The 27,608-nt window shown below is 44.2% G+C and overlaps 1 protein-coding gene across 2 annotated transcripts in view; it reads right to left on the bottom strand.

The window, feature by feature from the left end:
• The window catches only part of ST7L (suppression of tumorigenicity 7 like), a 121,702-nt gene that overhangs the window by 64,240 nt on the left and 29,854 nt on the right, over positions 1–27,608 (bottom strand). For both annotated transcript variants that reach the window (XM_044283500.1, XM_044283499.1), the window contains exons 4-9: positions 22,506–22,560; positions 13,557–13,672; positions 9,067–9,145; positions 6,513–6,667; positions 5,566–5,663; positions 3,277–3,391 (exon numbers count right to left, since the gene is read on the bottom strand). In XM_044283500.1, the coding sequence (XP_044139435.1) occupies positions 3,277–3,391; positions 5,566–5,663; positions 6,513–6,667; positions 9,067–9,145; positions 13,557–13,672; positions 22,506–22,560 (618 nt within the window). The remainder of the gene's footprint in view (positions 1–3,276; positions 3,392–5,565; positions 5,664–6,512; positions 6,668–9,066; positions 9,146–13,556; positions 13,673–22,505; positions 22,561–27,608) is intronic.

Genomic DNA, 27,608 nt, shown 5'->3' with positions numbered 1-27,608 from the left:
TGAACCAGACCCAGGCATAGGTCCATAGACTGCATCCCTGGTTACTTCAGTTAAAAGGAGAGAGCTGCAGTAACCAGGGGCACTTTGGCTGTTGCAAAAGTTGCTCAGAAAGGGTCCCAAAAACCCCTTTAACTAGGATCTGTCCCATTAAATGTGAGGTGCGCTTAGCAGGCAGTATGTTAGAAAGCAGGAGGAGCTGAGCTCATAGATACTTAGTTTAGTTCCCGAGTAACTTGTCCTTTATTTACTTAAATCTCTGCTCATTCTGCGCTTCGGAGTCCAGCGGGTGGTCCTACTCAGTGACTGACCGTTATCTCTCTATGCCAGTGTTTCCCAACCAGGGGGCCTCCAGCTGTTGCAAAACTACAACTCCCAGCATGCCTGGACAGCCTTTGGCTGTGCGGGCATGCTGGGAGTTGTAGTTTTGCAACAGCTGGAGGCACACTGGTTGGGAAACACTGCTCTATGCACTCTAATACAGAGGTCACTGTCAGTCTCTGGGTGGGAACAGTGGCTATACACTGATCTCGCACTACCTTCATAAAGACATCATTAACACCATCATTATTTTCATATTGCAAAGAAATGAATGAAAACAAGACTTCTAGATGATAAGACTTTGTTGTACTACAGGTTACCGAGAAACTTCACAAATATAAAGCAATGTGATGGTTCGGAGCAAGGTGTAAAATAATGCTTCATCCATAGTGACCCTCATTGCACCAGTGACACCCTCAGGCTGTATGAAGGTACTACATGATACGCAATATCTTCTTCCACAAAACCTAGTTCTCCGAAGTGGTAGACACAGGATTTCAACAGCCCTATGATCCCCGATTCAAGTCTAGCTGCTAAATATACATGGAAATAATGAACGGATTTAGTTACTCTAAAATATGAGAAAAATGGAACAAATCTGAGCATAAAGAGATCAGTCTGACAACTGACACCCTGAATATCTGCCTAAATGGAGAAAATAAATAGTTTTAGGCTGGGGGAGATCTGTCCTAATGCCAGAGCAATAAAAATAAATAAAACCACACGTTTTTCATTAGTTATTTGGGTAAAACTTTGCAGGTCTCTCACAGTCAAAACGTTCTGGGAAGAGATTACAGACTGGGTGCCACATACAAGACAGTGGGTTCTGCAATACTGTGATACCGTCATCTTAAAGGAACTGTAAAAAGCCCCCAAACCAATAAAATAAGTGAAAAATAAACTGCCGTGTGTGTGAGATTCCCTTGCAGTAGGAGGGTAAGGCGCACGTGGCACATACGCTGCACATTTCTGTATAGAAGATCAGCATCGGTTACAGCAGCAGAAAAGTGAATGACATTTTCCCACAAGAAAATCTACGTATAACTTGACATGAGATTTTAAATCCGCAGCAGGTCAATTCGGCTTGCAGATTTTAACCTTTGGAATGCGAGCCATGAGCCTTGCAGTAAGGGAATCTGAACTATTTGGTGCAGATTGTCCACTGTGAAAAATCCACAGTGGACCTGCTACATGTGGCCTGACCCAACCAGGACTGATGTGAAGTCAGGGCATCATAGGGATCTACAGTGCTGCGAGTTCGGGTCAGTTAAACCCGTGGTCGGACCATGATACACACCAGTAATACAGATGTATCATATATCCAGGATACATTTGTGTAAATAGCCCCTTAGGCAGTTAAAGTGGTTCTCCGACTCGTTTTAAGTGATGATGACCTATCCTCTGTATAGGTCATCAGTATCTGATTGGTGGGGGCCTGACACCCAGGACCTTTGCCAATCAGATGTTTGAGAAGGTACAGGCGCTTACCAAGCACCGCGCCGTACATAGTAGAACGGCTGTGCTTGGCATCGCAGCTCAGCCCCATATCCTTCTCGCTGCTTACCCTAGGCCAGTGATGGCGAACCTATGGCACGGGTGCCAGAGGCAGCACTCAGAGCTCTCTCTGTGGGCACCCGCACCCTGGAAAAAGTATATGGTGTACCAATATACTCTGGACTTTACCAGCCATTCATCAGCGCTGGGTGCACTATGAACAGCACAGGCAGCGCACTGAATGCAGACAGGCTATTATAGGTAAATGATAAAGTACATGGAATATATACTATACTGGACTGTAGTATTCAGGGTAAATTGGCGTGTTGGCACTTTGCGATAAATAAGTGGGTTTTGGGTTGCAGTTTGGGCACCCGGTCTCTAAAAGGTTCGCCATCACTGCCCTAGGCCATGTTCATCATTCATGTGGCCTAGGCTACTTTCACACTGGCGTTTCTGGGTCCGCTTGTAAGATCCGTTTCAGGGCTCTCACAAGTGGCCCAAAACGGATCAGTTCAGCCCCAATGCATTCTGAATGGATAATAATGCGTTCAGAATGCATCAATTTGGCTGCGTTTGTTCTCCGTTGCGTTTTTGAGGCGGTCACTAAAACGCAGCTTGCAGCGTTTTGGTGTCCGCCTGACGATGTGGAGCCAAACGGATCTGTTCTGACTTACAATGTAAGTCAATGGGGACAGATCCGTTTTTCAATGACACAATATGGTGCAATTGAAAATGAATCCGTCCCCCATTGACTTTCAATGTAAGTCAAGACGGATCCGTTTTGACTTAGACCTTTTTTTTATTGAATAATGCAAATGTATCCGTTATGAACAGATACAAGCGCTTGCATTATCGGCGCAGATCCGTCTGGGCAGATACAAGATGGATCCGCACCGAACGCAAGTGGGAAAGTAGCCCTAGATTAAGCTGCGAGAAGGATATGCTGCTCATAAGAGCGCCCTTGCCTTCTCAAACAGCTGATCGCAGGGGTCACGGGAGTCGAACCACCACTGATCACATACTGATGACCTACCAGAGGATAAGAGTCAGAAAACCCCTTTAAGCCAACAGCTGCTGAAAATTCTAGCTCTAAAAACTTGCCATAGACACAAGATAAATGCCACCTGAAACTTGCGATTCCGAATGGCATTATTTGGTTACGTTCTTTCCTCCAGTGGACAGACTGCTGAGAATGCTAAATTCAAATCTGCCTGTTGGATTTCAGAAGCATGTGCAATTAGCATGTTATGAGCAGACCTATGGTCCAAGGTACTGCTGGACACTGGACAACTGCTTCCCATCTCATGTCTGAGGAGAATGACAAGAGCATAGGTGAGCGGGTCCTGAAGCGCTCTCCTAGGGCTTTGGACAAATGATGTTTGCTATTTTAGGTCTGCTTTTGTATATTTGGTTACCCTGGAATGTATGGGCTTTGTGCCTCCTAGGCAGTGTTTAGCTTACCGTCGTATTTAGCGAGCACTGCCTGAACATCTGCATACGCCTGCAATTCCAGCAAAGCCTCCAGCAGGTTTTCATGGATATTTACCATGCTGAGCAGAGGAAACTCTTTCATTAGCTGCAAGTAAATACATCAATTAGTTCAAACAAATATATCATTACTACTCCATTCTTGTGCAATTATTCGGCTTCTCTGGTGCGACTGGAAGCTAATGAGGGGACGCTGCCGTCTGATTAGTAATTGCTTAGCCCCAGTACATTTATTTTATGCTTTGCTTATTATTAATGGCTGGTTTTGAGCTGTCATTTTTCAGTGTGACAATCAATCAGGCCTGTAATACGTTCCACGGCTGACAGTTACAATATAGCCTAGCAGGGGCAGATGGGGGACGTCTCGAAATAAGCTTAGTTATTGGAGGCTCTGTAATCTTTTTCCACAGCCCAAACAGCCAGCTAGAATTTCTATAATCACTTTAATTGTAGTTTGGTGTTTGGAAAAAGGCATGGTGCGTATGACTGTATGCATTTAGTCACAACCGTTAAGCTGAATCGACCTTCAAAACTTCTTAACTGTTACGTTACCCCCAGGATACAGTTAGGGTCCATTCACACATCCACAATTCCGTTCCGCATTTTGCGGAACCAAATTGCGGACCCATTCATTTCTATGGGGCCGCACGATGTGCGGCCCGGATCCGGAATTGCGGACCCGCACTTCTGGGTCCGCAATTCCGATCCCGAAAAAAATAGAACATGTCCTATTCTTGTACGCAATAGCAGACAAGAATAGGCATATTCTATTAGTGCCGGCAATGTGCGGTCCGCAAAATGCGGAACGCACATTGCCGGTTTCTGTGTTTTGCGGATGTGTGAATGGACCCTAACCAACATGTCTTCCTGGTGCTGGGAAGTTATCATAGCGTATTACCCTCCTGAGGTGGGATGTGTTACCTGCAATAATACACCATAAGTTTACAGCGTACATCTTAGTACGTCCATACTCCCCTGCAGCCCCGAGTTCTGATTCAGCAAATCCTCTGCTTGCTGTAATGTGTTGCACTACTCACTACTGGCCACAACCTGCCATGTAAGGGTACTTTCACACTTGCGGCAGGACGGATCAGACAGGCTGTTCACCCTGTCGGATCCGTCCTTCCGCTATTTCGCCGTGCCGCAGCTCCGTCCCCATTGACTATAATGGGGACGGGGCGGCACTCCGGCGCAGTACGGCAGTTTGCGGTCAGAGGCCGCCGGACTAAAAATTCGGACATGCAGGACTTTTAGTCCGGCGGCCTTTCGCCTTGCACTGCCATACTGCGCCGGAGCGCTGCCCCCGTCCCCATTATAGTCAATGGGGGGGCGGAGCGGCGGGCCCGGCGAAATAGCGGGAGGACGGATCAGACAGGGTGAACAGCCTGTCGGATCCGTCCTGCCGCAAGTGTGAAAGTACCCTAAGGCCTCTTTCACGCGGTCAGTATTTTGTAAGCCAAAAACAGGAGTGAGTCCAAAACAAAGATAAAATGTAATGGAAATATTTCTCTCACATTTGTGTCTTGAACCCACTCCTGCTTTTGGCTTACGACTACTGATCAAATACTGACCAAATACTGACTGTGTGAAAGAGGCCTAACCTGGCTTTGCTAACTTTATTCTATGGTTTGTCACAACTACAGGGATACCAAATATGTATAGATTTTGGTGTATTTTTAGTGATTGTATTCTTTATTTTATTCTTAGAATTTTAAAGGGCATCTGTCAGCAGATTTGTACTCGGCAGCTGAAGACATCTGTGTTGGTCCCATGTCCATAGGTGCCCGCATTGCTGAGAAAAAGTATGTTTTAATTTATGCAAAATAGCTTCTAGGAGCAACGGGGGTGTTGCCGTTACACCTAGAGGCTCAGCTCTCTCTGCACCTGCTGTGCCCTCTGCACTTTGAAAGCCAGGCAGTGAAAACGTCATAACACCTGGCCCTGTGTCTCCGTCTTTTCCGTGGTCAATAATAGGAGTCATCTCAGAGGTGATAGTGTTGGCATGGCTCCTGTGCCTTCACTATTGCTGAGTATTTGCAGAGCTGGTCTACAGGCCACCTCTGATTGCAGAAAACTACTGGTGCCAGAGAGGACATAAAAGATCAATGTGCAATTTGTGTTAGAAAATCATGACTTGCCCTCTGAATGACTTCTTTCTAGTTAATATAAAAATATAATAAAATAATATTCCTGCGTATTAACACTTTGCATGGTACTTCCTTTACCATGAAAGGGCCAGTGAGAAAGATACATTATACTTACATCTCTCATTATTTTTACAGCTTCTCGAATCCGTCCTAATTTCCTTGCACACATGGCCAGTCTTCTCTTTGTGTAAACCAACACGTTCATATCCCTTTCTGTGAAAAGAAACATATTTGTAGAAATTTCTAGCTTCCAGTGAAAGTATACGGGCATCTGAGATAAGCAACCCAATATTTTATGGGATGTTCTACCTACGGGAACTGTTAAAGAAGCAGTCCAGACCTAATGATACACTGTGCTATGTCTAGTGCAGGGCTTGAGGGGGTTGCTTGACTCTCGTTAGTGGGGTTTTTTCAGTGCCAATATAATGCTTCACCGCCTCGTACACTGCACCAGATATAGTACTGAGCATCCGTTTTGCACAAAACTGTCTCCTTATTGCGATCATCTGCATTCACTGCTTGGAGCATTCTAGTAATGGTCTGCAGGGTATGAGCTTCCACTGCTAATGGGAAGGATCAATAAGGCAAGCTCACAAGTAGTTTGAATTTACATGCAGCGATCAAGCACACAATTGTCCGGAAGGAACTGTTCCTCCCCAATAACTGCTTGCTCATTAGTGGAGGTCAAGAGCTGCATTCACACAGAGCGATCCCCTCCACAGTGTGAGAACAAGCTATGGCTACTATTATCGCTCATCCTCATACAGATGCATTGTTTCTGGGCAGTTTAGACAGTTCAATCTGCTGCCCAGAAACGAAGGTGTCCACATGAACAATTGTTTCACCCACTGAACGGGTATTTCGCTCAATCATTGGGTAATCTGCAGCACCTTTAGACAATCTGCTCGACAATCAGCCTGTGTAAACCCGCCATAAGTTCAACACTTACTCAATCATCAACTTCAGCTTTCCAAATCCTGACTGTATGGCAATTCAGTCATTGTAACTTGTAATGCAAGTATCACTACTACATAGAAACAGCTTGTAAAGGTGTGTACTCACTGTACTGTGCTTCATGCTGGGCGCCCAGGTGCTGCGTTTGCTGAGACTTCTTGTATGCTGATTCAGCAGCTTTCAACGCCTGTTGGAACAACTTCTCGGCATCGGAAATTGTTGTGGCTTCTTCCTCAGCCAACAAAATGTATGCTGTGGCACAACTGAATGAGGAATAGACATCTGTGAGGGCCTATATGCACTATATGGAGAAAAGTATTAAGACACCTAAAGGAGCTTTTCTGACATATCATTGTAAATCCATAGGAATTAATAAGGAGTTGTTCTCCTGTTTGCAGGCAAAACAGCTTCCACTCTTCTGGGAGGGCTTTCTACAAGATTTTAAAGTGTGCTTGTAGGAATTTTTGCCCATTCATCCAGAAGAGCATTTATGAGGTCAGAAAATGATACTGAATGAGAGGGCCTGGTTCACATTCAGGCCCTCTCACAAAAAAAAGCACCTCATTCTGCCAACTATCCAGCGCAGGTTCTCCGGAGGTCCACCACAAGTCTTGGTTCAGAACCTTCCAGTAATGATGTGCTGTGTCTCTGTGATGCCAGAATATAGAGCCTGTAACTGCTGAGGCCAAAAATTGGCTTCAGCAGTCATGCAGCGATGGGGCAAGCCATGACAGGCAGCAAGTAAACAAGGGTCTGTGAAGGTTCTCATTTATCCAGGTCATGGTATATCTGTAAAGAAAAAATCAAGGCAACTGGACTTACTGTAGATTGCTTGAAAACGTTTCACTCGTTCTTCCAACAAGCTTTCTCAATTCTGAGTGACTGTGCAAGAATTCTCTGGGAATAAATATGTAACTGAATCAACATCTGGTAATTATACCCAGCATGGGGTCAGAGGTCATTATACCCAGCATGGGGTCAAAGGTGTTGATTTCATTATCCTAATTGGAGTCAGTAGGTGATAATGACCTCCCAGAAAAAGGTGTCAAGACAGCATTGTATGTGGCAGACAATAGATGTCTAACCCCCCCCCCGCCTCTATTCAAGCTTGGCTTCTCCATTTTTACGTAGATGGCCTCCTTCACACCACGTTTGTACCAGTCGGCCTCCTTATCCAAAACACGTACTTGACTGTCTTCAAAGGTGTGACCTGTTCCTTTTAGATGTAAGTACATGGCTGAATCTTGACCAGAGGTTTTGGCTCTTCTATGCTGGAGCCATACGCTGATGTGGTTGTTGTTTTGTTTCGCCGATATACAGTTCTGAGCATTCCTCATTGCACTGGACTGCGTACACAATGTGTCCATCTTGTGTTTAGGCGTTGGGTCTTTGGGGTGAACTAGTTGTTGCCTCAGTGTGTTGCTGGGTTTAAAGCAGACAGGGATGTGAAGTTTATTAAAAATCCTTTTGAGTTTCTCAGACACCCCAGCTACATATGGGATAACCATATACTTGCGTCTGTCATGCTTCTCGCACTCACCGGTAGTCTTGGTGCTCTTTCTTCTCCTTCCTTCTGTTTTGACAAAGGCCCAATCTGGATACCCACAAGTTTTAAGTGCCCCTCTGAGGTGTTTGTGCTGGTGGGGATTTTCTCTGCCCGGTGGTGTAAAGTCTGGATGACTCAGAGTTTCAGGTCTAGAGGATGGTGGGAATCAAATAGCAGGTTGGTTCAGTTACATATTTATTCCCAGAGAATTCTTGTACAGTCACTCAGAATTGAGAAAGCTCATTGGAAGAACGAGTGAAACGTTTTCAAGAAATCTACAGTACGTCCAGTTGCCTTGATTTATTATTTTCAGATATAGCAAGTAAACAAGGAATTGACCAGCTATTTTATAACGTACTCCCCCAAAAAGTGACAAACCCTTTAAAGTAAATGTTAAGGAGATTGGCTGTCATGTATACGAGACAGTCCAGCAGGGTCAACGTATTACAATTTGGTTAACTTTCCCTTTCTAGGCATATTATAGGTTTTTAAGCTTTTTCAGGATGGTTTCACATACAGCATTTTTTTTAAAGCCACTTCAGTTTTTGATGCAACTTTTTGGGACAAAGCCAGATGTGGATCCAGCAGAAGTCCTGCCTTTACAATTCCCATTCCACTTCTGGTTTAGGCTCAAAAACAACTCCAAAACGGTCTAGTCTAACTACATACCACCTAGTAGATGGCTTACTTTATTTGGGCAAATAAGATCCACAGAAGGTTACCAGTACACCATTATGTCTATTGCTAGGGTCAGCCAACATATAACAGATTTCATTATCTGGTGCATTGAAGGGCAGAGTATGGCTATACCTCATAACAAATTAGGGGCATCTCATGCCAGTACAGGGAGACCAAGACTGGAGTATGGATATGCCTCATAACAAATTAGGGGCATCTCATGCCAGTACAGGGAGACCAAGACTGGAGTATGGATATGCCTCATAACAAATTAGGGGCATCTCATGCCAGTACAGGGAGACCAAGACTGGAGTATGACTATACCGCATAACAAATTAGGGGCATCTCACGCCAGTACAGGGAGACCAAGACTAGAGTATGGATATGCCAGTCTTGATAAATATCCCTCATTAGGTCTACTTTAGGTTTATTACTTACTCATTAGCTACGTCTAGAGCTTGGTATGCAGCTTTTACTCTGGACTGAGGGATTCTTTCACGCCATGCTTTCTGCATAACTATTAAGTAAAAAAACAAAAAAAAAGGTTCATTTACAAGCTGAATATACTTTAAACCCTAGACATTAGATAACTGTATGAGCAGAGGTCCCATGCAGACCCCTTAAGACGTGACATGACTGCAACAGTTAACCATGACATGGGGTTGTGTGCATAAGGCTTGGAGGATCCACGGCACTCACCGATCCATCAAAGTGGAGTTTATTTCAATCCCTTAATACAGCGCTAAAGAATAGGTTAAGCGAGACAATTCGGTACAGCCCATGGCCGTTTCGATTGCGTAGACTCTGTTTAAAGGCATTGTAAAAGTGCTGACGCATGCAAAACGGCCATGGGCTGTACCCAATTGTCTCGCTTAAGCTATTCTTTAGCGCTGTATTAAGAGATTGAAATAAACTCAACTTTTATGGATTGGCAAGTGCCGTGGATCTATCTTTTTTTCTTGTAGATCAAGGATCCACAACCTCCGCCACTCCAGCTGTAACTATAACTTCCAGAATCCACCTTTCAATTATTTGGAAGTTAGGCTACCTTCACATTCGCGTTTGGTGCGGATCTGTCATGGATCTGCACAGACGGATCCGTTCAGATAATACGACCGTCTGCATCCGTTCAGAACGGATCCATTTGTATTATCTGTAACATAGCCAAGACGGATCAGTCTTGAACACCATTGAAAGACATTGGAGGACGGATCCGTTTTCTATTGTGCTAGATTGTGTCATAGAAAACAGATCCGTCCCCATTGACTTACATTGTGTGTCAGGATCCGTTTGCCTCCGCATCATCAGGCGGACACCAAAATGTTGCAAGCAGTGTTTTGGTGTGCGCCTCAAAAGCGGAATGGAAACGGAACGGAGGCAAACTGATGCTTTCTGAGCGGATCCTTTTCCATTCAGAATGCATTTGGGAAAAACTGATCCGTTTTGGACCGCTTGTGAGAGCCCTGAACAGATCTCAAAAACGGAAATCCAAAATGCCAGTGTGAAAGTAGCTTAACAAGAACAGCCAAGTATGTATGTATGCTGGGAGTTGTAGTTTCACAGCAGCTGGAGTCCCTGTTGTAGATGTTCTATGTACTATTGCTTGCCACTGGGCACCACTGAATTTCAAGCCTAACACAGCTCTGCTGTTTTGGCTGAGATGTAGTAGTGCCTACTGCGTCTTATATAACGCTTAGAGGACCAGTGATGGGTGGGGGTGGTATCTTTAATATTATATATAGAGTATATTGTTTGGCAGGGGTGCACAGAGTGTCAGATCCCCACTGATGTGAAGGCCTAAATTTAGGTCATACATTTTAAAGAAACAAATAAACCCTTTAAGTTTTACACAGTAAAGCGGTTTTCCGGGCGATTTTCCCTTTTTGTTTTTTCACTCCCTGCCTTCCTGGAGCCATAACTTTTTTGATTTTTCCATTAACACAGCCGTTTGAGGACTTGTTTTTTGTGGGAAAAGTTGTACATTCTAATGGCGCACTCACCTCACTGATCCCCTGCCGCTTCTGTTCTGATGCTTAACAGGTACCCTGCCTGTCTCCACTTCCCTGTTGGTATGGAAATGTGACTGCTCATTCTATCACTGGCTTTGGTGGGTCACCTCTGTGGTCACTGATTGGAGGATTTTCTGTGTCGAGACGGACCAGGAAGTAGAGACTGGCGAGGGACATGTTAAGCATCAGGAGCGGTGAGGGATTGTCGAGAAGAGTATTACTTTTTATGCTTTTAAGCCAATCTGACATTTTAAATAGATTTGCCGGCGAGACAACCCCTTTAAGGATTGTGCGACTCATATCTCCGTTTTCCTACAGAGGCCATTATTCTTGGTTTCACATGGGACACTATTCAGGTTTTGGTGCAACAAAAGGACAATACTCCGACAGTCACCCACTGAAAGTGGACGTTTCCTGGACAGGACAAATGAATTCACACGAGCTTCGGATTTACCAGTGCCCAGGTAAAAGGATTAATCTTCCCAGTGATTTATTGGGCAAAAAACGGAAATACATTTGCGCAAGTGGCAGATATGACATTTTCTCACGGATAGAAGTGTAACATTGAAATACCCGTCATCTATTTCCAGGTCATCTTTGGAGAGCAAGACGTTAACAGGAATTATGTGAATGGCTGCTGGATGTCACACACAATGATGAATGAAATAACATAGAAAATTCATGTAGCTGAGAAACATGGCGGCATGTGAAACACCAAATTCTAATCATTTCTAGATTCGCGTATTGTATCGGTATTGCATATATGCTATAAAAGAAAACTGCTGTCAAACCAGTCTTCCCCTTATGCTGGTTAACACGGGACGAGAAGTGGCCGATTATTTGGAAGGAAGAGTTCCCTCCCGACAGTCGGCAGCTCATTCAGTGGGGGTGAAGAGCCTTTTGCATGCAGCGATCACCTCCACAGTATGAGGAAGAGCAAGTGCGATGGCTCGTCCTCATACAACTGCACTGTTTCTGCGCAGCAGAGTGCTTAGGCGTAACGATCTGCTGCCCAGAAACGATAATTTGCTTGCCTTCAGGAACAACAATTTCACCCGATGAACAAGAGGTTCGCTCGTTCATCGGGTGATCGGCTGCACCTTTAGACCGGCAGGAAAGTTTCTCCTCGATAATCTGTCCGACTATCGGGCCATGTAAACCTGCCGTTAACCAGTTTGTTAAAGAGATTATCTGGCCAATTAAATATCTTTTAAAAAGGCTCCGCATGATGCTCACCTTGCTGTAAGATTCCAGGAAAAATGCTGGACAGAATAGTGCTGCACGTTTGGTCTTTCTTTTGTAACGCTGCCATATAAACTTTATGTGTGATTTCAGCCCTAGGCACTCCTGCCCGTTTATGACGCTGTGAGGGAAGTGGCTAAAAACAAACCGGTGATAACAGTAGTTCATGGATTTTGTTACTTCAATGTGACCATTTTCAATGTTTTTCTGTGCAGAAAAGGGCAGCGAATAAACAGGACTAGGTCACTGCACATAAATATTTCAGAGGGTCCGCAACTCGATAAGTAGGCTATATTTACATGTGCATGCGTCTTATAGTCTGCAGTCAGGGTGCTCCAGCAGTGCCAGACCTACCTGACTGCTTTCCTAATGCTCTGGCAGAGCGCTCATACAGCACTTTGCTGGATCAGTGATAGAGCTGTGCGTCGGCACACTTCTCTCTCTCCAAGCCCCACACCAATCTGTGTGATCACTGCAGGCAGAAGGGGACGCTGTAAGATCATTTAGTTCATGGACAGGATTGTGAGAACCACCTCCCTCCCCATGTTCAAGGTCCCCAGGCTGCAGGGAAATACATGAAAGCTGGCTTTCCAGTTTCTATGGGGCCGCCAAAAATAGCAGAGCGAAATAAATGGGAGCAGGGGCCGCGCATGCACAGTGAGCTCCTATTCACTTGTATGGGAGCATTGGGGCGCAGCGCTTGGTGGTGGCCAGACCCCAGGAAATCTGGGGTCCTCCAGCCACAACTCTCCCCGCTCCGTAGTGACATTGACCACTCACCTAAATTAAACCACCAGTGACTTTTTAATTAGTAGTTATTTTCCAGTTTCCTGTTGTCTAAACCTAGGGGCGTCTTATAGTCCAAAAATACGGTAATTAGGATATGATGACACTGCCAAATATGAAGCAGAAAAATCAGTGGCAGATAAGTAGCTGAAAACACCACCAAATACACTTCAGAAGATACGCCTCCTACTTATCAATGCATTTTATCCCCTTCCCTTTGACTTCTATGGAAAAGCAGCCGCACAAAAACTTGAAAGAAGTAACATGCCAAATCTGAGAAACGTCTGCATAAAAATCCATGGCCATGTTCACTAGAAAAAAGGAATGTATTTCCCATTTAAATCAATGAAAAGCTGGTTGGTTGTGTATTATGCAGCGTTTTTTACAACCAAATACACAGCATTTTTTGGTCGTGTGAAGGCAGCCAAACTCATCATTTATAGAACAGATGGTGCCCAAGTAAAGAACATACACTGTACATTCAATGGAATTATAGTGAACAGAGTCCCTTTATTGGCTCAATTATGTGTTTACACCTCAAAGCATGTACTTGATAAAGACATTTTCAGGATGTATCTAGAGAGTGATGTATTCTGTATATTCCTGACAGAACAGCTGACAGCAAGAGTAAGGAATTTAAAGGGGCTATCCCATCTTGGCCTTTCATGGCCAGGATGAGGATAACCACAGTAACAATAATATTTATATAGCGCCACCATATTCCGCAGCGCTTTACTAATTCACAGGGTTCATGTACAAAACAAAAAGTAATTGGCTAATATACAACTGAAACACTAGGAGTCAGGGCCCTGCTCACAAGGGCTTACAATCTATGAGTAAGGGGCTATTGCTCCGCTATTTCTGTAACTTCTGTAGCAGTAAAACCCCTACCGGCATCTGACGGACGTAAGGAGTCAGTGTCACAAGTAAAAAACGTCTGGTGGTCCTGTGCAGACAGATTCATGTCATAATATGTGAGTGGCTCCTTGCCGGTCACCCAGGTATACCTGTGATACATAAGAAAGAGGAGCGGAGATTACAGGGCAGCCATCACAGTGAAAACATATCAAGACTACACTGCTAATAGCTACTCATCCAAATAGTATCCTTCTGTTATGGCCTCATGCACACGACCGTTGTTTTCGTCCGCATCAGAGTCACAGTTTTGGTGGCTCGGATGCACCCATTCACTTAAATGGGGCCGCAAAAGATGGGGACAGCACTCCGTGTGCTGCCTGCATCCGTTGCTCCGTTCCATGGTCCACAAAAAAAAATAATATAACCTGTCCTATTCTTGTCCGTTTTGCGGACAAGAATAGGCAGCTATATCACTGGCTGTCCATGTCGTTCCGCAAATTGCGGCCGCAATCCTTGTTTGGCGGATCCGCAATTTGCGGACCGCAAAATACACAATGGTCATGTGTATGAGTCCCATTTCTCTCTCTCGCTCTGATGGGTGTCAAGAACATTAGGGGTTCCCTAAAATTAAGATCATTAAAGGGAACCTGTCACTGGAATTTTGGGTATAGAGCTGAGGACATGGGTTACTGGATGGCCGCTAGCACATCCGCTATACCCAGTCCCCATAGCCCTGTGTGCTTTTATTGTGTAAAAAAAAAGATTTGATACATATGCAAATTAACATAAGAGTCATATCTTACTTGTGTGGCCAGAGAAGAGTCATATTTTCAAGCTCTGACTCATCTCAGGTTAATTTGCATATGTATCAAATCGGTTTTTATACACAATAAAAGCACACAGAGCTATGGGGACTGGGTATTGCGGATGTGCTAGCGGCCATCTAGTAACCCATGTCCTCAGCTCTATACACAAAATGCTGGTGACAGGTTCCCTTTAAAGCGGCATCCCATTATTTGGATGAATATATTGAAAGAAGTCTGCAGGGTCATTCCCCTCCGAGTAAAGCCTCATTCACACGTCAGTGTTTGGTCAGTGATTTCCATTAGTGATTGTGAACCAAAACCAGGATTGGAGCCTCCACAGATATAAGGTATAAGGGAAAGATCTGCTCCTGTTCTGTGTTCAGAGCCGCACCTGGTTTTGGCTCTAAATCACTGATGGAAATCACTGACCGAACACTGACGTGTAAATGAGGCATTACAGTAATACTACATCTCAGACATGTAGAAATAGCTTTTTTTTTGTCACACTTGCCCCCTATGTGTTCCTCCTCAGTGCAGCAAAAGTGGGCTTGGCTTCAACATTGGCCCATGTGGGTAACGGGCTACAGATCCCATCTTGCATTGCTGACATCTATTCCAGGCTGGTCTCCTCTTCTGTATCACCTTGGCAATTGAAAAGCAGGATTCCACCATTTTGTTCCCAGTTTACTCCTACTATAACATCTAGTGCTGAAACTGAGCATGCTCGACCAGCAGCACGCCTAGGTAGCAAGCTACTAAGAGAGGTCTACTATGCTATTCTATACAGATGTATCTGTTGGGTGTAAGAAGCCCTGCAGAAATCTTGTAAAAGCTACGCACAATTGGGGCTGAAGGTTCCAGTAAAGGCCTCGGTCACAGATTCCGCTAGAGAAGCCAGATAAGGGAGAGCAGCATGCTAACGGACACCAGGATTAGAGTCAATGGGGTCCGTCGTCCGAGACTGATCAGTGGTGATGTGAACAACCCCTTACCTCGTTTTGGCTTTGAGGGATTAAGAACACTGTAAATTGCTCTGAATAAATCTTTCAAGGCGCTCGTCCTCCATCTCTGCTTTTTAACACAAAGTGTTGTCATCATTGTGTGCAAAAGTTGTGTTCTAGCCATTTCTCAGTGGAGAGATTCATCATGTCTTATTACGTGTCCAGCGCGGACCTGCGAGTGACATCCAGACAGCTAGTGCTGGAACACATTAGCAGCTAAGAGCACAGATTAGCGCACACTTGTCAGCAGGAACATTCACAGTGCCAACATACACAAGAAATCCCCCGCCAGCAGCAGGCCGTACGTCTGCAACCAGCAAGAACCCACCGAAAAGCAGAAACAAGGTAAAGGTGCTTTCACACATAGCCATTTGCATTTTTATGGTGTTTTCTTAAAGTTTTTTCAGGCGATTTGATATCATCTTCTCTGTAGGGGAAACGTGCCATGTAGAAATACCACTAGTGGGCGAATACACTGGCCCAGATTTACTAATCCTAGAGATGGCATAAGCTTAGACGGGCTGGATCTGCGTCAGACTGATCACAGTGACCCATGACTGTGGTGCCGCGATATTCTCTACCAACCATCGGCTTACTTTGAGACAGTGTTTTATGCTACAATTGCGCCAACATTTTAGTGTAAAATGGTGCATTTTGTGTCCGCCCAGTTTCACATAAAGCCCCACCCTTTTTTGAGCATGTTGGATCTGTGCCATTTGGCACATATGTCACACTTTTTAGATGAAATTAAAAAAAAACGCACTCCTCCTGGCATTTTTACAGCCCAAAATATCCACACTAATGTGAATTCATATGTGCAAGAACCCCAAGATGGAGTCACACATGCAGTTTTTGATGTACCGTTTTAGCCAAGCACAGGATCCAAAAAGAAGGAAAAGTATAAAGGGAAGGAGGATATTTCTCGTCTCTTTATCTGCCATTAAAAACTGCAGGTCTGATTTCTGTCTCAGGTTTTGTGTCCTTTTTATGGCTTTTTTTTTGTTCAAAAATACTGCAGCCAATGATTATTAGTAAAATGTGGTCTGATTGTTCATGATTAGGGATGAGCGAATTTCATATTTTGAAGTTCCTGTGCGGGTTTGTGTTGTGGTATGTACTGAATTGCATTATGGATTCCGTTACCACGGACCAGAACGCAATTCCATGACGGTATGCCTTATAATAGAAGTCTATGGCCTGCAGAGGACTCCAGCATAATGTAAACCGGACGGATATGTTATAACGGAAAGCGTTCCGTTATGCATTCGGTCATGGAATTCAGTACATTCCACAACACAAACCCGCACACGAACTTCAAAATATGAAATTCGCTCATCCCTATTCATGGTTATAGATTTATATGGTGAAAAGAGAAAAGCAAGGCAGTATGGTTGATAACCTGGTCTAGCTTCATGGCAATCGGATGGACTACCCATAGACCCTAGACCCTACAGGGAAACTTCCCTGTGGGTGGATGCCCAGGGGACTGCTTGAGCCCCCCTCACGGCTTCCAGCCAGGTAAGTAATTATCGGACGCTTCCAGATTTAATTAAAGCTGGGAGCGTCAAGCCCTTCTGACTCCTGAATTCACCTGTAGTGCCATCCTGAGTCAGCTGGAATAGGAGGACAGAAGGTGGCAGCTGGTGCTGGCCACCACAGAGGGGCAGATTCTTGGGAGGTACTTTAGGTTGCTGGGGCACTATTTAGTGATGCACTGTGGTATTCGGCTCCGCTGGGGCCACACCTACTTATCTTGTCCTGCCTTCTGTCAGTTTGAACGCATTTACAAAATAAGGCCACTTTTTTTTCCCAGGGCCACTTTAAGTTCCCAGTCCGCAGTCCTTGACACCAAATGTAGGGAAAATAGAAAAGAACCCAAGTGGCTTTCAAGCAGACCAGAGGCTGCCCATACACTATGCAAAAATAGGAGGAGATCTTGGGAAAGAATTACTTAAAATGATTGGACAGTCTGTCGAGGGTCCCCACGATTATTTAGCTTTTGCTTCCCTTGCTTTTTACCAATCTACAAATGCCTTGGGACAAGTCTTAGAATAAACCACAGCTTTTACAGTCTATCAAAAATACTATCACAACTAACCCTACGTATGTCTTTGTGGACCCAGACTTCAGATTAGACTACTTTCACACTCGCGGTTTTGGCTTTCCTTTTGTGAGATCCGTCATGGGCTCGCACAAGCGGTCCAAAACGGATCAGTTTTGCCCTAATGCATTCTGAAAGGATAAGGATCCGCTCAGAATGCATCAGTTTGCCTCTGTTCCGTCTTCATTCCGATCTGGAGGATGACATTAAAACGTATTCGTGTCCGTCTGACGAAAGTGAGCCAAACGGATCCGTTCTGACACACAATGTAAGTCAATGGGGACGGATCTGTTTTCTATGACACAATCTGGCACAATAGAAAACGGATCCGTCCTCCATTGACTTTTTAATGGTGTTCATGACGGATCCGTCTTGGCTATGTTACAGATAATACAAATGTATCCGTTCTGAACGGATGCAGACGGTTGTATTATATGAATTATTTTTCCAGAGAGGTTAAAGAAAAGAAAGTGTAATTCTCATTGGTTGCTAAGACAGTCTTACTATAAGACATCCTTGATAAATGAGGTTCACGGTGTTTTGGCATTTTTTTTAGTTTGTTTTGTACTTTTTTTTAATGCAGCATGCTCTGGGAATGGTTTCTATTCTTGCACTTTTCACACAGGCTTATCTATAGGACTTGGCAAATGCAGGTGCAAAATGCTACAGAGTTTAAAGTGGTCGTCCACCTTTTATTAGGTGATGGCCTCCCCTTGGACAGGCCATCACTAATACATCGGTGAGTGCTCCGCAGTGGCTTTGGAAGCAGACAGCAACGTCGGACTGAGCTCATCAGTGGGAGCATCCCCGCAGCGATGAGCTCAGTCCATTACAAAGTAGATGGTGCTGTCTGCTTCTGGTGCCAGAGCTATTACGGGACAGAGAGCGGGGTGTAGGACCCCCAGAGATCAGCTAGTGATGGCCATCGCTTCATAAAAGGTGGACAATCCATTAAATAAAAAACACCATGCATACAAAAAATGAATGTGGAGGAGCCCAAACTGTGGTTTATTCTAAGACTTGTCCCAAGGCATTTGTAGATTGGTAAAAAGCAAGGGAAGCAAAAGCTAAATAATCGTGGGGACCCTCGACAGACTGTCCAATCATTTTCATCCCTAATCATGAACAATCAGACCACATTTTACTAATAATCATTGCAGAAACCCAGGTAATTCCAAAGGGTTCACTTCCTTTTTCGTACACGCAAAAATAATACATTTTCCTAATTATTATTTTCACAAGCTTCGAAACACACTGTCGGGCAGAGAGAATGTTACAGGTCAGTTGCAGCACTCCGATTCACATTCATAAATAATACAAAAATATGATAAAATACATCCTAACAAGCCCTTGAGGTAATTGGTCGCATCGACTTTGTGCTAAGCCATAGTCTGACATCCTTACTGAGTCATATAAATTGTACCCAGTTAATTACACGGCTAGCCTTGAAGCACACTGGAATCCTGTGGTCAGATCAAGCACCACTTGGAATACCCAGACTTACAACTGGTACTCATTTTCAGCAGCGTTGAGTGAATTTACATGAAATGAGCTTTAGCGGTTAAAGAAGGCGCTCTCTCAGAGTTAATCAAGCAGCCAGTGTAAAAAAAACTGACTTCAGACAAACCATCGAGTGATGCAGAATGGAAAGTAGAAGTCACCTAACTTGACCCATTATTGAAAACATCTCTATAGATGCTACAATTCATATATACATCCACATCCTTCTGCATATACAGATTTATACCAGCCCAACAGATGGCAAAAGACATCTTTTGTGGTCTCTATCTAACCATCTATCTAATTGGAGCCTATGGCCATATTTAGTGAGTATGTCAGTTGCATTCCTGGCATATGCGTTAAACATTCATCACAAATGTGATAGGAGCACAATATTATAGCAAAAGCCATTAACCCCTTCCCGCAATATCACGTACATGTACGTGGGGGAATGTGATGCCTTACCGCATTCCCACGTGCATGTACGTGATGTGATCGGGAGGGTGCAGGATCTGCACCCGCCCAATCCGCAACACGGGTCCGGTTGTTACTGATAGCCAGGCCCCTGCTGCATCCACCGGCAAAACTGTATGCGGTGATGCCAGCGGATTAACTCTTTCACATGCCGCGGTCAGTGCTAACCGCGGCACATGCGGGGTTTACAGAAGGAGGGAGCACCCTCTTATTCCATGAGCCCCCCGCGCTGCGATGACAGGGGACCGATGGTTGACATGGCAGCACGGATGCCTTCCACAGGCATCGGAGCCTGCCAGCTATGGATGCCCAGGAGATCCAGCCTGAGGGCTGGGTCTCCTAGGAAACTGTGAGTGTCTTACTGTGTAAGACACTGACAGTTCTATTCAGTACAATACAGAATGTATTGTACTGAATTGAAACAGGGATCAAACCCTGAAAAGGTGAAGTCCCACAGTGGGACAAATATAAAAAGTAAAAAAACATTATAATAAAAAAATTTAAGTTTCAAGAAAAAAAAAAGAAAAAGAAAAAAAAGCATCCTTTCCCCAAAATAAAGTTCAATTGTAAAAAATAGGGAAAATAAGAAAAGTAGACATGTTAGGTATCGCCGTAACGTCCGGCTCTATAAAAATATCACATGATCTAACCCCTCAGGTGAACACCGTAAAAAAAAACAAAAAAAAAAAAAACATTTTTTGTAACCTTATAATCACAAAAAGTGCAACACCAAGTGATCAAAAAGCCGTATGCCCCCCTAAAATAGTACAATCTAACAGTCATCTCATCCCGTAAAAAATGAGACAATGGCCCAAAAATTAAAAAAGACTATGGCTCTCAGAATATGGAGACACTAAAACATGATTTTTTTTGTTTCAAAAATGCTTTTATTGTGTTAAATGTAAAAAAAAATATTATTCTAAAATTAGACATATTAGGTATCGCCGCGTCCGTAACAACCTTCTCTATAAAAATACCACATGACCTAACCCCTCAGATGAACACTGTAAAAAAGATTAAAATAAAACCAGTGTTAAAAAAGCCATTTTTTGTCGCCTTACATCACAAAAAGTTTAATAGCAAACAATCAAAAAGTCTTACGCACCCCAAAATAGTGCAAAACGGTCATCTCATCCAGCAAAAATGATACCCTACCTTAGACAATCGCCCAAAAACTAAAAAAACTATGGCTCTCAGACTATGGAGACACTAAAACATGATTTTTTATTTTTATTTGTGCGTAAAAAAAAAAAAAAAAAAAAGGATACATATTAGGCATCGCCACGTCAGTAAGAACCTGCTGTATAAAAATATCACATGACCTAGCCTCTCAGATGAACACCATAAAAAAGTGCCATTTTTTGTCACCTTACTTCACAAAAAGTGTAATAGCAAAGCGATCAAAAAGTCATATCACATAATGTACTTCATGACAGTGGTAAATTTGAGTCTAGGGATCTAGAACAGCTGCAAATGAAAAAGTAAATTATAAAAATCAGTGCAGCAATTCCAGATGTTGTTGTTGTTTTAGCAGGACATGCTCAAATCGCAGTCGTGGTGCACCATGAGTCCCAGCAAGTGCTGCTATTGCGCTGCCATTGGCTGGAGCGTTGTTCCAGCCAATCGCAGAGCTGGCAGGGGACGCCAAACACTGGAGTCCACTGCCTGACCTCGGAGGAGACCGATGCTGACTCGTTCAGCACTGGTCACCTTCCCATAACCCCCTCGACCCTCCCCGCAGCCTTCTTCTGCTTCCGTCGCTGCGATGTACGGCGCTGGTCCTTAAGTCACGTCCAGCTGCGCTGTACATGTACGGCGCGGGTCCTTAAGGGGTTAAAGAGCTCTCCAGATTGTACACTGCATTGAGTGAACTCCAGAGATCGGACAGGGATAGTACCAAAAGGACTATAAGTGACAGAACGTGTTACTCGGGGTCTGCTCTCAGATAGAGGACCATAAAGCTGCTGACAACTGCCGCACCTTTTCTTTTTGGAGCTTAAGCAGTAGCGAGGGTCATTGAAGCCCCCTAGGCCAGTGAGTAGAACGTGGGCTTTGTTTCAGACTGGCAATCTGCATTTTGAGGGGTCATTTTGTGTATTCAAACTGCACCCACTAATTTATCTTTAGGAAGGCATCTGACCTTGCATCACCCCTTACCAAGGGACATTCAGAGGTGACAGACAACTAGACTTTTTTTTTGCTATAATTTTTTATCTGCAGCCCTGACCTTCACTGTGTATTTTAGGTTTTTCAGTTTCTGTCTCCTGTACAACGCATAAGGCAACTCACAGCTGTGGTGTGAGCACGTTTTCCATCACTAGACACAACTGAACTATAAGCCAATGCTGCATACATCATGGCCAGTTACTGGGGCAAAAAAATGCCGAAATGTAACCATCTGAACAGACACATTCACGCATCACATTTCACTTCTTTATTTGGGAGGGCAAACATGTGGAATGTAAAGCCAGCAGAGCATACCCAGACAAGTCAATAAACCCTGGAAATGTAGATGTCAGCAGGAACATCACTAATACGCATGGTTTCCTGGCTGCTGGGATCTCTCTACTCTTCACATGCTGAACGAATGATTCATTTCGCTCTTTACCAGAGTTAGGCCTCTTTCACACGAGCGTATCGAAATCCGTATTCCACATGGATATATCATCCGCATTGTTTCAGTAATTCATCCGGATCTACATGCGTATTCCTGCCTTCCTGCAATTCCATATAGACTATAATGGGCAAATGCACACAAAACGAGGACATGCTGCAGATTTCAAATACTGACGGAAATTAAACGCCCATGAGAACAGCCCTATTCATTTACATTAGGAGTGGATTCCGGTACATAAAATACATACTATATACCGATTGCAAATACGTTCGTGTGAGGCCTAAAGCTGAAAACAACACTTGATATACAACACGACACCAACAGATAGAGCAGATATGGCCGTGTTGGCCACCGCAGCCAATGCTTTAACTGCTGGAACTGGAAAAATAAAATATAGAGAATATGGAAGTCGATTGCTTGCTATGGCCAACAGGTCCAATTGTTGACTTGTGGCCCATTATGTATCACAGCTCGGATGATTACCTGTTGTACTCGGCACCTCTGAAAAGGTTAAGGGGATTCCTCCACACTTTGCACTCTGGAAAAACAAACCACAGATTAAAATGTAAGAAAGAACATAAATATAATATCTATAATAACTCTCTATGACGTGCTACATAAAAATTCTTTCATTTCTACAGTTCATCTAAGTGGCACCTGAAAAGAGAAAATAGGAATTTGATTTACCGGTAATTCGGTTTCCAGAGATTCCCTCATGACAGCACAACATGGGGGGGTGTTCCCCTTTACCTTCTTGGGACAGGAAGCAGAGAGGTTACAAGGTTCCTCCCACCTCCACCCACCAGTGTTTTTCCAGATTACTACACCAGGATGGATGCAACCGATTTATTTAAATCTTCGGGAAATCTTATATACCCTATTTATATAGTAGTTAGTAAGGGAGGGAATGTACGTGTGCGGTCATGAGGAAATCTCTGGAAACCGAATTACCGGTAAGTCTAATTCCTATTTTCCAGTTTATCCCTCATGACAGCACAACATGGAGACGTACCAAATTATAATTTAGGGTGGGGACCAAGTCTAAGGATGACATATCTCAGATATTTATCAATAGATAAAATGATCATTCAATAGAATCAGGAATAACCCGAGACAGAAATGTTTTATTTTTATTTTTTCCAGAAAACTAATCTTGATGACAGAACTTGTGAACCCAGTCGTAATTCTGAAGTGTCACTTTTCTGCATCCCTGATCAACAAATCTACCTCTGTTTATAACCTTAAATGCTTAGAGGAAGAATAAATTGTCTTATTAGACATCGGCCATAAAAAGGGAGGTCCTCTACCACTAAGCCTAGTCTATATGCTAAGTACATTGTGTAAAAGCGACTCGCTCTAAAGCCAGATAAAATATTGTAACGTCATATATAACCACTGCACAGAGTAAAATTTTGCTGTAGACCCCCATTGCAGTTCATTCCCAAGAACTTAATTGTTATAATATGATAAATAACTAACTTCGGTATGTCGACAAGGTATATGTAAGAAACGAGCCGACAACACTGACACACGGCAGGCATGGACATCAACGATGAAGTAACAGAAACTGTACCATTTATTTCCTACCGTTCCAGAACAAGCCTGAATCCCCGTACCAGGAGGCATTAGTATGAACTCAAGGAGAAGAAAGGAGAAGCCTCCCGACAAAACCACGCCAACCAAGAACCCACCTGCCCCCATAGCTTCAAGGTCAGAGGCAGTCTTAAGGGTTCCACAAGCTCTTTACCTGGCCATAGCCAGGAGACACAGGGACTGAGGAATGGCAAAAGGTTGCAGGACCTGTGCAGCGTACATAGCCGCAGCTTATAAGTGTGAGCACGGCTGTAAGTGTGAATGTGGACAGAGGAATGCATCGTCTCTATTGCCATTGTTGTAGCTCCCTGGGTTGGCCTGCAGTGAGGGGAGTCACCTTCCCAAAGGAGACAAAAGGTGCCCTTGAGGTTATGGGTATTAGGTGCAATAAAGGTAGGGTCCGTAATGTTCTTGAGCACCCTTAGGTTAGATAGAATAAAACAGAGAAAGTTTAGTTGGGCATAAGTTGTTCCTTAGGGTACTCTCAAACTTGCGTTAAACCTTTCCGGTATTGAATTCCGTCCTAGGGGCTCAATACCGGGAAAAAAAAAAGATCAGTTTTATCCTAATGCATTCTGAATGGAGAGAAATCTGTTCAAGATGCATCAGGATGTCTTCAGTTCAGCCACTGTACGGTTTTTGGACTGAGAAAATACCGCAGACCTTTAAAAATGTGAAAAAGATGAATACCGGATCAGTTTTTCCGAATGACAACTGGAGAGATGGATCCGGTATTGCAATGCATTTGTGAGACAGATCCGCATCCAGATCAGTCTACAAATGGTATCAGTTTGCATACAGATTGCGACGGAACTGCCTGCCAGAATCCAGCAACACAAGTGTGAAAGTACCCTTAAATCTTCAGGCTCCCTCATACTATCTCCAGGTGTAGAGTATACTAAACCCTATATCTCACAAGGTCGGTACATACAGTATATGTCTTGTACTCCTTGAATTAAATACCATTTCTATTAATATTGTCCACATTGTGCAAGGAGGAATGTGGCTCCCAATACAGCTTTGCTCTAAACTGTAGATCGTGAATAGGCACTGTAGGTTACTCCACTTAGGACTCCTTCCTTCTACCTAGTTACTTTCATGTGTTACGGCACCAGTAGGAGGCAAGCGTCGGCCGGCAACTGGCAAGAGGAGAGACATAACCCCCAACCCAGCCTCAGATCTTCCTAATCTTTCTTCAAGCTTCATCCCTGAGCAGGGACCCTCTCTGCTCCTTATCCCCATAAGCACAGGAAGAACACTGGTGGGTGGAGGTAGGAAGGACCTTTTAACCTCTCTGCTTCCTGTCCCAAGAAGGTCAAAGGGGAACATCCTCCATTTTGTGCTGTCATGAGGGATGAACTGGAAAAGACGACTACCTGGCTGGTAGAAAATACAGTAAACTATGGCTACTTGTGTATAAAGAAGACACAAGAGCCAGTGACAATGATGGTGCTGTCAAGCAGAGAAATTAGCCACCTTACAAGGGTTGCCACTGGGATAGGTAGAGTCCTTAGCAACATGGCCCCATCCAACAGCTGATCAGCAAGGGGACTGGAAGTTGGACCCCCCCTCCCAACAACAGTGGGGGAAGCCGTAAGGGGGTTCAGCTGTGAGTGGAGGTTCACCTTCCAGAAGGACAATGACCCTAAACATATGGCCAGAGTTACAATGGAATGGTTTAGAATATCAGTTATGGCTAACCTCCGGCACGCCAGCTGTGGTGAAACTATGATACCCAGCATGCGCCATTCATTTCTATGGACTTTTGAGAACAGCCAAACAAGTGTGCATCTTGGGAGTCGTAGTTTTACCACAGCTGGAAGGCTGGAGGTTAGCCATCACAGGTTTAGATCAAAGCATATTCATGTGTTAGAATGACTAGGTCATAGTTCAGACCGAAATCCCACTGATCATCTGTGGCAAGACTTGAAATTTGTCCTCCATCCAATCTGACTGAGCTTCAGCTATTTTGCAAAGAAGAATGGGCAAAAATGTCATCCTCTAAATGTGCAAAGCTGGTAGAGACCTACCCCCAAATACATGAAGCTGTAATTGCAAAAGGTGGTCCTACAAAGTATTGACTCAGGGGGGCTGAATACTTGCATGCCAAACTTTCCAGATTTTTATTTATAAAAAAAATTGAAAACCATGTACCAATTTCTTTTCACTTTACACATACTTGCTACTTTGTGTTGGTCTATCACATATAATACAATTAAATTTGAGGGTGTAATGTGAAAAAGTGAAGGGTATTAATACTTTTTCAAGGCACTGTATTTATTAACTATCCTGATGCTCGGTGATCAGTACTTAAATGGGTTGTGCAGCAATTTATATTAAAGGGGTTATTCGAGTTATTTTTTTGTTCTTTCTATGTTCCTAACTGGGCAAACATAACAGCTTTCCAATTAACTCCCTTTATCTCCAGTGGCTGGTTTCTCAGATTTCACTGAGGGTCACATGACCTGTGATGTCAGCTTCTCTCCCTGCTCTGATAAAGGTCGTTTACAAGCCTGTAAACGAGACGCCACTGTGCTGGCCACGCCCCCCTTCACTGCCGTCTACTCTCTGCTAGAATTCTTAACCCCTTCAGCTGCACACACTGGGTAGCTCTGCAGGCAGTGAGGAGACAATGCTGGGCACTGGAGTTGACATACTAGAGAGAGCATTGCACAAGAAGGTAGGGGGGGAAGATCCTATGTGTGTTAGCAGTGTCATTATACAGGTGGGACTTGTAGTTCTACACATACAACATGCTGCAGAGTCTCCCAGCAGGCAGACATGTCAGTCAAGGCAGCTCTTGTATCCACACCCTTAGCAGTGTCATTATACAGCTGGGACTTGTAGTCCTACACATACAACATGCTGCAGAGTCTCCCAGCAGGCAGACATGTCACTCAGGACAGCTCTTGTATCCACTCCCTTAGCAGTGCAGGGGGAGGGCAGAGGTTGTTTTTATTGCATGTAAACAAAGGGCCAGAAAAGAACCAGGGAAATGAGTAAATATATATATTTTTTGCATAAAACTTGCTTAGCTCAGTTATATATCAGATTTTCAGTGCTATATTATTATTTTTTTCATAACTCGGACAACCCCTTTAAGGACCTTTCCTCAGGATAGGTCATCAATTTCTGATCGGCGGGGGGTACAACACCCGGCACCCCTGCTGACCAGCTGCTTGAAGAGGAGGCGGTGCTCCATGCAAGTGCTGCTTCCGCTTCATTACACTGCACATCATCTCCTTTGGAGAGGCGGCGTAGTTCAAGTGAAAGGAGCCAATACTCGTCATTACACTGCACATCATCTCCTTTGGAGAGGCGGCGTAGTTCAGTCATTACACTGCACATCATCTCCTTTGGAGAGGCGGCGTAGTTCAGTCATTACACTGCACATCATCTCCTTTGGAGAGGCGGCGTAGTTCAGTCATTACACTGCACATCATCTCCTTTGGAGAGGCGGCGTAGTTCAGTCATTACACTGCACATCATCTCCTTTGGAGAGGCGGGGCGTAGTTCAGTCACTACACTGCACATCATCTCCTTTGGAGAGGCGGCGTAGTTCAGTCATTACACTGCACATCATCTCCTTTGGAGAGGCGGCGTAGTTCAGTCATTACACTGCACATCATCTCCTTTGGAGAGGCGGCGTAGTTCAGTCATTACACTGCACATCATCTCCTTTGGAGAGGCGGCGTAGTTCAGTCATTACACTGCACATCATCTCCTTTGGAGAGGCGGGGCGTAGTTCAGTCACTACACTGCACATCATCTCCTTTGGAGAGGCGGCGTAGTTCAGTCATTACACTGCACATCATCTCCTTTGGAGAGGCGGCGTAGTTCAGTCATTACACTGCACATCATCTCCTTTGGAGAGGCGGGGCGTAGTTCAGTCACTACACTGCACATCATCTCCTTTGGAGAGGCGGCGTAGTTCAGTCATTACACTGCACATCATCTCCTTTGGAGAGGCGGGGCGTAGTTCAGTCACTACAC

This window comes from Bufo gargarizans, chromosome 3 (genome assembly GCF_014858855.1).
Source record: "Bufo gargarizans isolate SCDJY-AF-19 chromosome 3, ASM1485885v1, whole genome shotgun sequence".
Classification (NCBI taxonomy): domain Eukaryota; kingdom Metazoa; phylum Chordata; class Amphibia; order Anura; family Bufonidae; genus Bufo; species Bufo gargarizans.
This window is presented reverse-complemented; position numbering and strand designations above follow the sequence as displayed.